The 15,101-nt window shown below is 34.7% G+C and overlaps 1 protein-coding gene across 7 annotated transcripts in view; it reads left to right on the forward strand.

Annotated features, from left to right (window-relative positions):
* The window catches only part of DNAH8 (dynein axonemal heavy chain 8), a 304,884-nt gene that overhangs the window by 145,143 nt on the left and 144,640 nt on the right, over positions 1–15,101 (forward strand). For all 7 annotated transcript variants that reach the window (XM_036217561.1, XM_036217559.1, XM_036217568.1 and 4 more), the window contains 9 exons: positions 1,106–1,293; positions 3,558–3,644; positions 3,739–3,846; positions 4,715–4,849; positions 6,566–6,727; positions 8,674–8,920; positions 9,015–9,256; positions 9,345–9,485; positions 10,836–11,073. In XM_036217561.1, coding sequence (XP_036073454.1) covers positions 1,106–1,293; positions 3,558–3,644; positions 3,739–3,846; positions 4,715–4,849; positions 6,566–6,727; positions 8,674–8,920; positions 9,015–9,256; positions 9,345–9,485; positions 10,836–11,073 — 1,548 coding nt within the window. The remainder of the gene's footprint in view (positions 1–1,105; positions 1,294–3,557; positions 3,645–3,738; positions 3,847–4,714; positions 4,850–6,565; positions 6,728–8,673; positions 8,921–9,014; positions 9,257–9,344; positions 9,486–10,835; positions 11,074–15,101) is intronic.

A 15,101-nucleotide genomic window follows, 5' to 3' on the forward strand; every position in this document is an offset into this window, starting at 1 on the left:
GTTCTGACAGGGATTAAACCTGGGGCCAGGGTGGGAATGGGGGGTGGAGCATGTGCCAAAGAGACTAGCAATGCTCCAGGTCAGATATGCTAGCCCATCATGCTGCACATAGGAATTTACATTCAGGATAAGGAATAACACACATGTACAGACGTAACAAAGTCTCATAAAATATCTGATGGAATTAAGGAGTCACCTCAAACAGCAAAGAGAACTACTAACCATTAAACCGATTAATACAGGAAATAGAAGAAAACTCAAAGTAAATGAAATTAATAACTTAGATTCAAGAATTTATCCCATATGACCAATTAAAGAAAAACGGGCTGCTTGCTATGAAGTACTTGGAAATTGAAAATGTAAATTAAAAAAAAAAATCTTGAAATAGAATATCTAGCCAAGAGAATACATTACAAAAAGAAATGGAAAATTTGACAGAAAAACTTAAGGGACATGAGGATAGATACCTAAGTTTTAACATCTGTATAAAATAGAATTCCCAAAGGAGAGAGAAGAAAAACTGGAGAAGGAGGTGGCAGTAATAAAAGAAAGAAGAGCATTTTGTGCAGCTAAAGATAATGAAGGTTTTCATCCTTAGAGATTAGACAGAAGCTATGTTCACAATATCCCAGGTCTTTCCTTGTGCTAGGTTTTGTAAGAAATAAATAAAAACGCTTTGGCCATTCTCTGGCTTATCCAGCCTCCTGATAGTTCTCTCATTTTAACAAGAAAGGAACAGAGTGATCTGACCTAGATGGGACATCCTTTATTTTGTCAGTTTCCCCAAACATTATGGTTCCTTCTACCCCCGTCCCCAATGGAGGTGGCATTTCCAGACTGAATCAAATTTTATCACTCTTCAGCATCCCTGGGTGTAATGACATCTATACTTTCATTTTGGCAGTGTACTCTTTTCATTATCTTGGTGATGATGTACAAATAATGAAACTTCTTTATATCACTGGAATTAAATATGTCTTTCGAAACAGCCACATATGAAACTTGATATAAATTGTATTTCAATATATAATTGTTTGAGAGCACTTTGGAGAAATGATTGCTGTTAAGAAGTAAAACTTTTCAAATTAATTGTTTTTCATACCAGGCCTTGCACAGTCAGGTTCTTGGGGCTGTTTTGATGAGTTTAACAGAATTGAATTGCCTGTCTTGTCGGTGGCAGCCCAACAAATTTATATTGTTTTGACAGCAAGAAAAGAGAGAAAAAAACAGTTCATTTTTTCTGATGGTGACTGTGTTGATTTAAATCCAGAATTTGGAATCTTCTTAACAATGGTGAGAACATAGATTTTAAATGCAATTTGATTCGTTTAATTGCTATTAGACTTAAATAAAAGAAAGTATCTATTAGGGTGAATGACTATCTAGAGGTCAAGAGCTATTCACTCTTATCATGTTGTTTTTTTTGAGTCAAAACAATAGCCTAGACATAAGATAAAATAATGATATGTTAATGATAATAGCTACTATTTATTGAGCACTTATTATGTATAAGGTGATGGGCTTAAATGTTTTATGTATTGTATCAGACATGATAGCTATAGTAACAATTTCCAATTCTTAAAACCTCAAAGATTTATTTCTCTCTCTCATGCCACATGACCACTGTGGGTCGATGGGGGAGGAAGGGAGAGGGCAATGCACTGTCTTAATCATTGCTGGTTGCTGTAGCAAAGGAAAAAGAACATGAAGAATTATGCTCTGGCTCTTAGAGTTTCTGTTCAGAACTGACACAAGTCACAACCATTGGTTAAAGTAATTTGCAGGGGACCAGGGAAATGTAGTCTTGTACTGTATTTTGGATATTTTATAACTGAAGTGCCTGAGGCTCAGGGAGATTATAAAACTTGCTGAAGTCACCCAGCCAGTTAGAGAAAGACGTTATTGTCAGTTTAACACCAACACTTGACCGTTTAACCTTTATACTTGATTTTTCTCTGAAACTTAAGATGGAATGATGCAAATGATTTAAAATTTCCAAGAAGGCCCTATACAAAAAACTCGTACCACATGATGGAGAGTAGAGCTTTGAGATAGAAAAAAAAAAAAAAAGGCATGAGTAAATAAGAGTTTTTATGAATTGGAAAAGTGAAGTTAATTTGAAATAGTTTTATGTAATGTTTTTATATATCCTCAGTTAAATCTCTAAGTTTCAGGATAATACCAAGTACTCAGAGTTTTACGTGTCCCAGTGGATAAATCTTAGGAAGCAAAATCAGAAAATTTCTGATAAGTTTTATTGTAAACAAACATCGAGTAAAGCAGTTGGGGGTACATCATAATCCTGATGTGATCAGTTATAACTTAGAAAATGGGATGAAGAAATTTACTCAGTGTGATAACTGTGGTTTGGAAGAATTTAAAAGAAGTTTAACATTCTCCTTGAATTAAGAATAATATTAGAAATATCAACTAGATATGGATTAGGCTATGAATATTGAGACACAAAAAATAGTGGCTTATTATGTAAGAACTTTATTCTCTTAAAATTCTTCTGTGTTCCTGCTCCATTATGGTTTCCAACTTTGGAAGCATCTTATCACCTAAGATGCGACAGTAGCATCTCTATTTCATTGCAGTCAGTTGATTGAATCACCTGCCTTCAAACAAACTAGGATATTTCATACAGTGTGCCCTTTGCATCTCATGGTGTAGAATTTAATTACGCCAGCTTCAAGGCAAGCTGAGAAATGTAGTTTTTAATCTGGATAGCGATGTACCCAGCTTGCAACTGGGGTTTTTTGGCTAAGGAAGAAGGAAAGAAGGAATATTGATAGGCAACCAGCAATCTCTGTATTCCCAGCACTTAGCAAGGTATCTGGCCTATTGACAGTACCCAGTAAATGGTCAGGGTTTGAAAGCTTCTTCTTGTATTTCCCTAAAATGAGTGATCTCTCTTTCATTTACTTGTTTTTGAACCCTTAACCTTGCCCTCTGGACTTTTGGGTCTGACTCATTCTCAACCTGTAGCTACTTTCTGAGGCCTTGGCTTCCTTTCCACCTCTGTTTGTCCTTTCCAATATTTTTCTTGTCATTTCCATCTTTATTTCCTTTCACCCCCATGAGTTTTTTAAATGGTACTTGTCATCCAAAGAACTCTATAGTTCTGACCGAAAAGAGTAACTGAAGAGAGGAAATTAAAATTACCTAATAGACTAATCAGTATGAAATTCTATACTAACTTTCTCTTTCAATAACACTTTGATCATAATTATCTCTGTATTTATTTGGTTTCCTTTTCTTTCATTTTATTTTCTATTTTCTTAACCAAAAGATAAACAGATGCTTAATTTTTGCCACATAAAGTGGTGTGTTGTGTCTTTGTTAGTTTAAAGAAAATGGAAATGTGTAAAAGTGAGTCATGTGGCCTTAATAAATATGTGTGGTCCAATACACATTTTTGAGAAAGGAGGGAGGTTTTATGAATTTAATGTTTTTCCAGTATACCTTAGAATCTGAATTAGGGATTTGAAATGTATTTATATTCATGAAATAAAATTTATATCAATAATTGGAAATTAAATAATTTTAACTTTTAGAACCCTGGATATGCTGGGCGCCAGGAACTACCAGAAAACTTAAAAATTCAGTTTAGAACGGTTGCTATGATGGTTCCTGATAGACAGGTATGCATTGGGATTTTAAAGCTGAGTATAATTTTTGTTCTTTACTTGTTGTTCATTAAAGTTGTTGAAAAACCTCACTATATTAATTTTTCAGATCATTATGCGAGTTAAACTTGCAAGCTGTGGCTTTCTTGAAAATGTTATCTTGGCTCAAAAGTTTTATGTTCTTTACAAACTCTGTGAGGAGCAACTTACTAAGCAGGTAACTATGTATTTCTTCTTCCCCTAGCTAGAGAACTTGTTTTTTTTTTTTTTACTTTATAATTTTAACTTGATAAGTGCTGATCAACAAACTTAAAAAGAATCTCATTGACTCTTTTCTAAAATGTATTTAAAAATACTTTGACTTATTGGTTATGTAGTTTTAAAACCTTTCATTTTGGAAAAACTATAGATTCAAAGGAAGTTACAAAGAAATGTGCAGAGAGGTCTCGTGTATTCTTCCTCTGCTTCCTGCGGTGTCGATGTCTTACAACTATAGTACGATAACAAAACCAGGAAATTGATATTGCTACAATTCACAGAGTTTAAGATTTCACCAACTGTACATGCACTCCTGTGTACGTGTTTGTGTATGCATGTGTTTCAGTGCAATTGTGTCGCATGTGTAGATTCATAATACCGCCACCACAGTCAACATATGTAACTGTTTTATTACCACAAGGTTCCCTCATGCCACTCTTTTATAGCCACAGCCACTTCTCTCTCAAATCTCTAACCCCTTGAAGCCACTTTTTCTCCATCTCTATAATTTTATTTTAAGAATGTCATGTAAAAGAAATCACACAGTATAAAACCGGTTGGTTATGCATGTTAATCTGTATCAGACCATCTTATTCTCAAAGATATTTAAAGTGTAAACACTGTATCATACAGCTTGATCTTTCCAATGGAATGATCATTTTTTAGTCAAAGGAAAAGTGGAAGAATTGAGCTAATAGAACTTTACAGCTAAGCCACTCCAAAACTACAGTATATATGTATCAGAATATCTATTTATATGTACATAGTGGGTCTACATTTAGAGCTTTTCAATTAAATAATCTTTTTTTACTCTTTTCCCTTCTTAGGTCCATTATGATTTTGGGTTGAGAAACATTTTATCTGTGTTGAGGACACTTGGATCTCAGAAAAGAGCCAGACCGGAAGATAGCGAATTAAGCACTGTCATGAGAGGCCTAAGAGATATGAACCTTTCTAAATTGGTACCTTTCTTCTCTGAATTCACTTCTCTTTCAAGATTTTTTATTTTTTCTTTATTTCATTTAACAGTTTTTTCTGTGCCTTATTTTTTATTTCATTTTTATTAAATTTATTGGGAGTGGCATTGGTTAATAAAATTATATAGGCTTCACGCGTACAATTCAATAATATGTCATCTGTATATTGCGTTGTGTGTTCATCACTCAAAGTCAAATCTTCTATTGCCTTATATTTGATCCCCTGTACCCCAATCCACCTCCTCCCTTTCCCCTGCTTTCTTTCTACTTGGATGACAAGTCGGGGTTGGCTCATGTTAAGCTATGAGCATTAATAATTGCTGGGACAATAGGTGTGCAAAGCAACCACTGCTTCCAGAAGGCAGAAAACCATGGCCTCGTATGACCAACTTGGGCTGGAAATTCAACCTCTTGTCAGTTATGTGCTGTAAATTAGGCTTCAGTGGGCTTTGTATTAATGGTCCTTTACCATTGTTCATAATGTAATACATAATGTTAATAATTCATAATGTAAATATGAAAATCTGGATTCACAGGAAATCACAAGAACTTTTGGTTTTGTTTTTATATGATTAGCTTATATGTCTCTCCCACAACATCAACATTATTTCTGTTTTCCAATATGCATGGAAAGTTTGCTGTGGAGATTATAATAGCTATTTCACTGCTTTCCTCCTTGTCATGATGATAGCCAGGTTGTTTTGAATTAGCTGATAGACCGGTTCATGTGGTATTTATTGTAGTGCCTCTCTAGCTACATATTGTGTCCCTGCCATGGGAGAACAAGGTTGAGGAAGAAATGGTTCTTAGGAAATTTGCATTCTAATTACAAGAGCTAATAATTTAGATCTGTGTAGTTCATTACTATTAGAGAGCCTTTGCAGGGGTATAGTCTTGTTTGAGTCTCACAGCTAGCTACTCTTTGGAATATGGGTGGCTAATGTGCTTGTCACCATTTTACTTATGAAGGAATCAAGACTCAGAGAGTTTGGAGAACCTATCCACAGTCACGGTTGGTTGAGAAGCTGTAACAAAAATCCATAGGACTTTCTGATGCCAAATAATTCTCTTCTCTTTCCAGTATACTTCACTGCCCTTAAATAGTAGTAGTCTCGAAACTCCTAGACAAGAATTCTAGAAACCATCAGGGAAACCCACCAAAATAAGGAGAAATCAGAAGTGATCAGTTGTTGGGAATGGGGTGATCTAGGCATTAAAGACATAGCTAATGAGGATTAGAATCAGTTTACTCAAATCTACTGCTTAAAAGAAGCCAGAACTCTGTTCTCTTGGTTTTCCATCTGGCAATGGATGAGGCAGTCATGCAGGGTTATGGATATTTTTCTGATTTAAATGAAATATTAATATTCTATTCTCATGGGGTTGGGACTATTAATTGCATTTGTTTAAGGTTAATGTGTATGCCTGTCTGGGAGAAGCAGATTCTTCATATGATAAAGGAATGAGATCAAACCTTGGAGCAGTAGACTATAGAAGATGTTAAATGCCAAGGAACTTTGGATGCAATGCTATAGGTACAGTGGATTCAGCAGTGGTGTTCAGAAGAAAGTATTAGAGGATACAAGTCTGGTCAGGAGAGTAATAAATGATTCTCTAGTCATAAAATGATAACTGCGATGTGTTTGCTAGCTGGTTGATAAACACATGTTGACTAGAGTAAATTTATTCTGGCTATCTTAGGTTGATGAAGATGAACCACTGTTCCTCAGCTTAATCAATGACCTGTTTCCAGGATTGCAACTGGATAGTAGTACTTATGCAGAACTACAAACTGCAGTAGCCAACCAGGTCCGTATAGAAGGTTTGATTAACCATCCACCCTGGAACCTCAAACTTGTGCAGGTAAAGAAATTTTAATTTATTACTGGTATAACGATAAGTGTGTGTGGTTAAAGATCACTGTGTGAAGAGAAGAACTCATGATATTAGTCTTACTTGATGTAAATGTCGAAACTAAATTAAAGTGCATCAAAGCAAGAAGAGTCTTGTGGAACAGTTTGGGTTTACCCGGCCTCACAGTCAACAAGTAGTAGTTTACTGAGGTTACTTCCACTTGGTGAGAAGGTTGGGTAACCAGAATTTCCAGAAAAATTGGGAGGGGATATTAAGTTATAAAAACCCAGAGAGATGGAATGATCCAGTTGGCTTCTTGTGCCAATTTGGCAGTATCGCCCATGGCCGGGTGCCTTTGTGGGGAATGGAGCCTGAGGAATCTGGTAGTGTTACTTTGCTCCTACTTTGTGTGTAGACATGTTCACACACGCCTACACTAAAACTTGAATGTTTATCTGCATTTCTTTGTGTCTTTCTATCACATTTCACCTGTTGTGACAACCACCCAATAATTTAATCAGCAGAGTCAAGAAGCTGTAGCAGAGACGCAGGATTAAATCTGTATGAGCTTGATGTTTTGGGGTTATTTTCCAGGGCTTTTGGAATATGAATGAGCTGAAATTGTGGAGAGTATTCAAAACTGCATTTGAAAAAAAATTCTTATTTTAGCTTAACTGTTTTTGCCAATTATAAGAAGTACAAGTATATGAAATATATCCAAATCTTGCAAGGAAATATTTATAGTTTAAAAGTTTAAGTATTTTTCATCATCCACGTATGGAAACCATTAAAAAAACTTTTTTAATTTCTGGGGAAACATTTTACGCAAGATATGCATACAGTATACTGAGTATTAAAATCCTAGTCGTCTCGGTGGGGACTAGAATATTGTATTCTTTTCTGATGTCAGAATGTTGTGGCTAGTGCCTCTGTTGCTTTTAAAATATAGGTTAAGAACTCAAATTCTGCCTCTGATTAGCTGTGAGACCTTTGACTCCTTATTTTTTATTAAGAAAACAATAGACAGGATGTTGCGACACTGTCTATGTTCTTGGTGTGTCTCCTTGAATCTCTTTTACCTTTTCTATGTGTGATTCTAATACATTCAACTTCTGTGTGATTCTAATATATTCACCCACATTCACCATTCCCTTTTGGAGAACTAGAGCCACTCTGTTGGCAGCCACAAAGAGCAGGCAGTGTCATGCCTAGGATTTTATTTCCCACCGACCCCCAACCAACACCTTCTTAGTTAAGGACTAATGGGTGACAAAGTAGGAAAGACAAGCTCCCCTGCTTCCTGATGGAACAAACACTGAGGTCTAGAGTGTCCTGAAGGGCCAGTCTTAAGTCTACCTTCTACCAGATTTTGTCCTCAATCACACCTTGCTTGACTTCTCCCCTTTCCTGTTCTGCTTCCCCCACCCCCTTGTCAGCCCCTGGGTAAATCAACTTGCACAAGAATCCTCATCTCAAACTATGTTTCTGGGGAACCAGAAGGCGAATGTTTAACCTGCATCTTCCTGATGATGATTTGTGTCACGGCTTTCCACCACGAGGGGGCGGTATCATCACAATGCATGTGGAGAAAAAGGAAAAACTGCTCACAAAGCAAAATGTATCCGCAAAACAAAATCACAAGGAATAGTAGTTTGAGAAGCAAAAACTAGATCCTGAATCAATTATTTCCAAAATTTAATTCAAGTTCTACATTGTCATTACTGTATCACTTATATCGTTTTATAGTGTGGTGCTAACTTGCTATCCACATCTAGTAAAACAGAAAAAGGTCCACATTTTTTATATATTCTCATCTTTTAAGTAGTAATTTAGTTACTTTAATGAAGTGCTTATTAAAAACCTTTTAAATTTCAATACACCACTTCTATGAATGTCAGCAAGAGACTTATAAGTTACATTTTTTAATTGATTTATTTTTCCTTTTCACTGCGTAGTTATATGAGACATCACTTGTACGTCATGGCTTGATGACTCTTGGGCCCAGTGGTTCAGGGAAGACAACTGTGATAACAATCCTGATGAAGGCATTAACAGAATGCGGCAGGCCTCATAGAGAAATGCGAATGAATCCAAAAGCTATTACTGCGCCTCAGATGTTTGGCAGACTGGACACTGCTACCAATGATTGGACAGACGGGATTTTTTCTACTCTGTGGAGAAAAACATTAAAAGCTAAAAAAGGTACACATAAGCTCTCCTTTGTGATCAATTTTTTTTTTCCTGGCAGTTTATTAGTAATGGTTATTCACTTAATTTTCTGTTTAATTTTTCACAGGTGAAAACATTTTCCTTATTTTAGATGGCCCTGTGGATGCCATTTGGATTGAGAACTTAAATTCTGTGTTGGACGACAATAAAACACTCACATTAGCTAATGGAGATCGCATCCCCATGTCCCCTAGTTGCAAGCTTCTGTTTGAGGTCCACAATATTGAGAACGCTTCTCCTGCCACAGTTTCTAGGATGGGCATGGTCTATATCAGCAGCTCTGCTCTCAGCTGGAAGCCGATATTACAGGTGGGGATGAGAGACCTGCAGAAACGTGCTCAGTGTCTTTCAATGTTTCATTTTCTTCACAAACAGAGATTCTGTTTCTTTGCTGCAGGCATGGTTGAACAAGCGCACTGCACAGGAAGCTTCTGTATTCCAAACTCTTTATGATAAAATATTTGAAGATATACATGTATTTATGAAACTAAACCTCAATCCAAAAATGAATCTCTTAGAGTGCAACTATATTGTGCAAGTAAGATTTTTTTTTTGTACACTTGCTACTTCGAGTTGAGATTTTTTCCCCCGCTAAGTTGCAGTTTAGAGACATCTGAAATAGAAAATTCATGCAGTCCATAGAAATCTTTTATCATGTGGCTGTAAGGGCCTAAGACATTGGATTCCTAATAAAGAGCTTGTTAATGCTCTTACTGTGATCTCTTTCTTATTTTCACTTCCCAGGAAGTTGTTGTCAAGGGAAGAGGAATGAACTATCTTTTCCATTGTCAAGCTTAGCAACTTTCCAGAAAGTATGTCCAATAATGAGAGTAGACAACATAAATAAATAAAGCTGGCAGTGCAGAAAAGAACAAAAAATGAGCTGGTGGCAATCAGGAAAACTTGGATGGCAATCTGGGCTTTGCAAATTTCATACATATCACATGATGAAACCTTTGAACAATTCTCTAAGTAGTTTGTAGTATTTCTTTTTTCCATGCTCATTCCTTATTAGTCTTTAGAAAAAATTTTTAAAAAACCCACAAAACTAAGCATAGATATTTAATTTAAGGGCTCACCTGACTCAAGTCTATAAGTGATCTCTCATCCATTTAATGCTTTTATTCTCTCTTAGTATAAGGAACATCAGTCAGTGAGGATGGGTAGGTTAGAAATAACACACAAGGCCCAAATCAACAAATATTTAGCCATTACTTTAAAATTCATAATGCAAGTGAAAATCCTATCATGAAATAATTTTGTTTTGAAAGACTGAGGATGTCTTACTATAAATATATTTCTCTCTGATGTTGGCAGACAGCAAATATTTTAGGCTTTACATAGCTCTGTGTCAACCACTGAACTCTGCTGTTATATGTCAAAAGCAGTCAGACACAATGCCTACGTGAATGAGTGTGACTCTATTTCAGTAAAACTTCATTTGCCAAACAGGTGGCTGGCCCCTGGGCCACAGTTTCCTGAGCTCTGTAAAATGTCAAAAATAAGTAAAATCTTTGATCTCGAAAATTTGGAGTAACCAAACTTCAGAACCAAAATTTATCTTAGAAAACATCTAGTCTAGGCTTTTTGCTTTTCCAATCAGAAAACTGAAACTCAGAAAGTTTAAAGGCATGAGCAGGGAGTAAGTAGAAACTAAACTTACAGATTATCAGGTCACCATCCTTTCTGCTAGACCTTGCAGCCTGTCAAAGCAAACATGACTTTTCTTTTAAATGCTTATGGCTGTTGGGCAGTGACCAAAGACTATCTGGAGATACATTTGTTTTCTTTCCTCTTTCCCTCCTTCTAAATTTATTATCATTTAAAAATTTTCATTTAAAACATTTAAATATAAAATTTTCTTTTCTTTTACTTTAAATATTTTCAGTCTCTCACTCTTCTGGAAGGTTTAATTCCCTCCAAAGAAGAAGGTGGTGTTTCATGTGTTGAACATCTTCATAAATTATTTGTGTTTGGCCTAATGTGGAGTTTAGGAGCCCTTCTGGAATTGGAAAGCAGAGACAAGCTGGAAGCCTTTTTACGACATCATGAAAGCAAGTTAGACTTACCAACGATACCTAAAGGCACAAATCAAACCATGTATGAGTTTTATGTTACTGATTATGGTAAGCACAGTGACTTATACCTGAAATGGAATGACATTTTTTTAATGGGAAAAAATATAAATTTTCATAAACTCTTCTATGGGGACATATTAAACTGATTATGAATAACATAATTGCTACAACACATTTAAAGGACATATATGCAAAGCATTGTATAATTTTGCATTTTGACCATGCTGAGAATTGGTATAGAGACTCTTGACTTCTCCTCCTTTTTGAGTGGCCTAAGTGAAATCTGACATAACCTAGTTAGCAATACCTCTTACATTATCTACTTTCTAATGCCTGACAAGGAAAGGTAGCTGTATAGATAATGCAGGTTCTTCATGATGCAGGAACAGATCAATCCCAAAATTTCCCCTTTGGAAATGTCAGAATAAGTGGAGAAATGACCAAACATATGGGTCCTACTTACATTTAGCCTCCTGTGTGTGGTAGGGCTCAGCTCACCTCAATAAAAGAAATGCCCTGAGCTTGGTGCATTTATCCAGAGCCTAGCTCCCAGTTCTTCTAAGTCCCCAAGAAAAAATATCATGCTTCTTAAAAATTGTATTTACCTCTGAAACCTAAAAAGAAAAAAAAAAAACCGAGAAGAGCAAGAGTTTTTTTAAATGCATAAACTCAAAAGAACAGGAGAGTAGACAGCAATAACTACATTTTGAAAGCAAGGAAAACAAAAAGGTGAGTCACAGTTGATTTAGCACAATGGGCAAAGGTCAGCTCTGAATAGGCAATGGGAAGAGTTGAGAAGCAATGCAGCATACATCACAGAACCTTCAAAGGTCTGAGGCACTGGAAACTGGGGTGAAGGTAAAGGTAGAAACCATAGGACTGCTTGTAAGTATGCTTAAGAAACACACCTCTAGTCCCTCTTTGCAAAGCCACACTGCTAGACAACTACACCTACCCAAACTGGCAAAGATGGAAGAATTATTGTTCAGCGAGTGCAAAACAGGGTTTCTTGGACTGGGTACATTTGAGGTAGGGAATCATTTGGAAATGGGGATTAAGTGGAAATTAGTGTTTCAAAGAGCCTTTATAAAGAGACTGAGGTAAAGAAATTTTTTCAGCTGGCTCTCGTTAACCAGAATGACCAATTATTTTACAGCATGTGATTAGATGCTATTAAAGATTTGGAATGATAAAAAAGAGGTCTAACTCATAATACAACTAAAGTTAAATGCATCTTTAAATATAGATATGAATTCTCTTTGAATCCAGAGCCAACCAAAAGACAGTTCCTTGAAAAGGTCAATAAAATTGATAGTTTTTTTGACCAGAGATCTCAGGGGTAAAAATGAGAAGACGTAAATTACCATTGTCCAGCAAGAAAGAGGGAGCATCTCTACACACTCTACAGACATTAAAAAAAAAAAAAAAAGAAATGAATATTAGAAACAAACATATGAAAATACATTTGATAGTGTAGATGAAATGGACAAATTCTTTGAAAGATACAAACTATCAAACATTACCAAAAAGAAATAGAAAACCGATATATCCCTGTATCTACTTAAAAATTGAATTTTTAGATAAAAACCTTCCCTCCAAAAAAACTCCAGGACCAAATGATTTCACTGGTGGATGCTACCAAATACTTAAGGAAGAAATATTACCAATTCTACATAAACTCTTCCAAAACATATAAAACATTTATACATTTCAGCCTGTTTTATAAGGACGGTATTAATTTGATACCAAAACCAGAGAAAGTCATTATAAGGAAAGGAAACGATAGACTAATATCCCTCAAGAACACTGACACAAATTTCTTAATAAAATTTTAAATTTTATTTAACAAATCCAATAGTATATAAAAAGGATAATATATTAAGTCCAAGTGGGTGTTTATTCTAGGAGCGAAAGGTTGGATTAACATTCAGAGACTAATCAGTATAATTTACCATTTTAACAGATTAAAAGCAAACTGTGCAGTCATCAATAGAGATGCAGAAAAAACACTTGGCAAAATTTAACACCCTGTCATGATGACATTCTCAGTAAACTGGGAATAGGAACTTTATCATTCTGATAAAGGACATCTACAAAAAAGCTAACATTATATATTTAATGGTGAGAGACTGAATGTTCCTTACCAAAATTAGGAACAAGACAAGGCTGTTCTTTCTCACCACTTCTATTCACTATTAAGCTAGAGATTCTAGCTAGTGCAATAAGACAGTAAACAAACAAATACCTACAGATTAGAGAAGAATAAGTAAAGCTTTGTTTATTTGCAGATGGTATTACCATTCACAGACTCCTCAAAAAATTGCTGGAACTGGTAAATGAGTTTAGCAAAGTCACAGGATGAAAGGGTAATACGCAACAATAAATTAGATTTCTATAAGCTCACAACAATGAGAAACTGAAATTTTAATATATCATTTAAAATAGTATCCAAAAAATGGAATACTTAGTGATAAATTTAACAAAATGTGTGTATGACCTGTGTATTGAAAACTGTAAAACTGCTAGGAGTAATTACAGAAGCCCTAAATAAATGGGAGAGAAATAATATTTATGGACCAGAAGACTCAAGATTGTTAAGATGTTATTTCATTCCAAATTGATTGATAGAGTTAGTATAGTTGGTGAAAACCTCAATAGGCTTTTTGGTTGAAATTTAGAAATGAGTTCTAAAATTATATGGAATTACAAAGGACCTAGAATAACAAAATTAGTTTTTAAAAAACTCACATGGCTTAATTTTAATGCTTACAATAAAGCTATAATAACACAATGTAGTATTGGTATAAGGATAAACATATAGATTAGTGGAGAAGCTAAGAATTCAGAAATAAATTCACACATATATGGTCAATTGATTTCAGCAAAGATGTTGAGGTAACTCAGTAGAGGAAAGGATTAGATTTTCAGCCAGTGGTACTGAAAATCTAAATCTAAAAGCTAAAAGCTGAATGTTTAAAAAAAAAAGAAACAAACAAAAGAAAACAAGAGCTTTTATCTTACACTATCTACAAAAATTTGCCTTAATTTTTAACTTGAAATAGATTATAAACTTAAGCACAAGAGCTAAAATTATAAAATTTCTGGAAGAAAACAAAAGAGTGTTTGTGTCATGGGGTTAAGTAAGGATCCTTAGATAGGATCAGAAAAAGCCCAAACTATAAAAGAAAAAATTGACAAATTTGACTTCATCAAAATCAAAATCTTTAGCTATTTAAAATTTACTGTTAAGAAAATGAAAAGTCTAGCCACATAATGGGAAGAAATATTTGAAAAAATATATATATCTGATAAAATAATTTTCTTCAGAATACATAAAGAACTCTTACAATTCAATAATAACGAGTAGGCAGCCAATCCAAAAAATTTTAAATAGGCAATAAATTTAAATAGATGTTTTACCAAAGAAGATGTAAAAAAGATTTATGTGAAAAAAGCACAGGAAAAGATATACAATATTGCTGATCTTCAAAGAAATGTATGTTAAAACCACAATGGGATATTTAGCCACTAAGATGGCTAAAATTAAAAAGATTAATAATACCAAATATTGGTGAGGATATGGAACAAGTGGAATTCTCATATACTACATGGTGCTACAGCTACTTTGGAAAATAGTTTTGCAGTTTCTTAAAACTTAAACATATACTTATATGACTTGATTATTTTGCAAGGAAACTTCATATGAGGTTCCAATGATGAATATTTGCTTTGCTACTATCAAATGTTATCCTTTGCTCTCTTTCCATGCAGTCTGTGTGCACAGTAACTTTTTTGGTAGATTCCCAAATCATAGCATAATCTTTTTGAAGACAATTAAACTAACAGTTAAACTCAACAGTGAAATTACAACCATGCAAGTAATTCAATTTAAATTGCAATAATTTGAGTAGCTCTGACCAAGTTTGCCTAGCTAGCAGTGTTTATAAGGTCTCATTCATGAAATGCTAAAATAGATATAAATGTTTTTTTCTTAGAATTGATGAAATGTGGTAACAATAATTATTATTATAACAATAATATCCATCAGTAAATTAGTAGTTACTGAAATTGAGAGT

Source organism: Rousettus aegyptiacus, unplaced genomic scaffold (genome assembly GCF_014176215.1).
Source record: "Rousettus aegyptiacus isolate mRouAeg1 unplaced genomic scaffold, mRouAeg1.p scaffold_m13_p_1, whole genome shotgun sequence".
Lineage (NCBI taxonomy): Eukaryota > Metazoa > Chordata > Mammalia > Chiroptera > Pteropodidae > Rousettus > Rousettus aegyptiacus.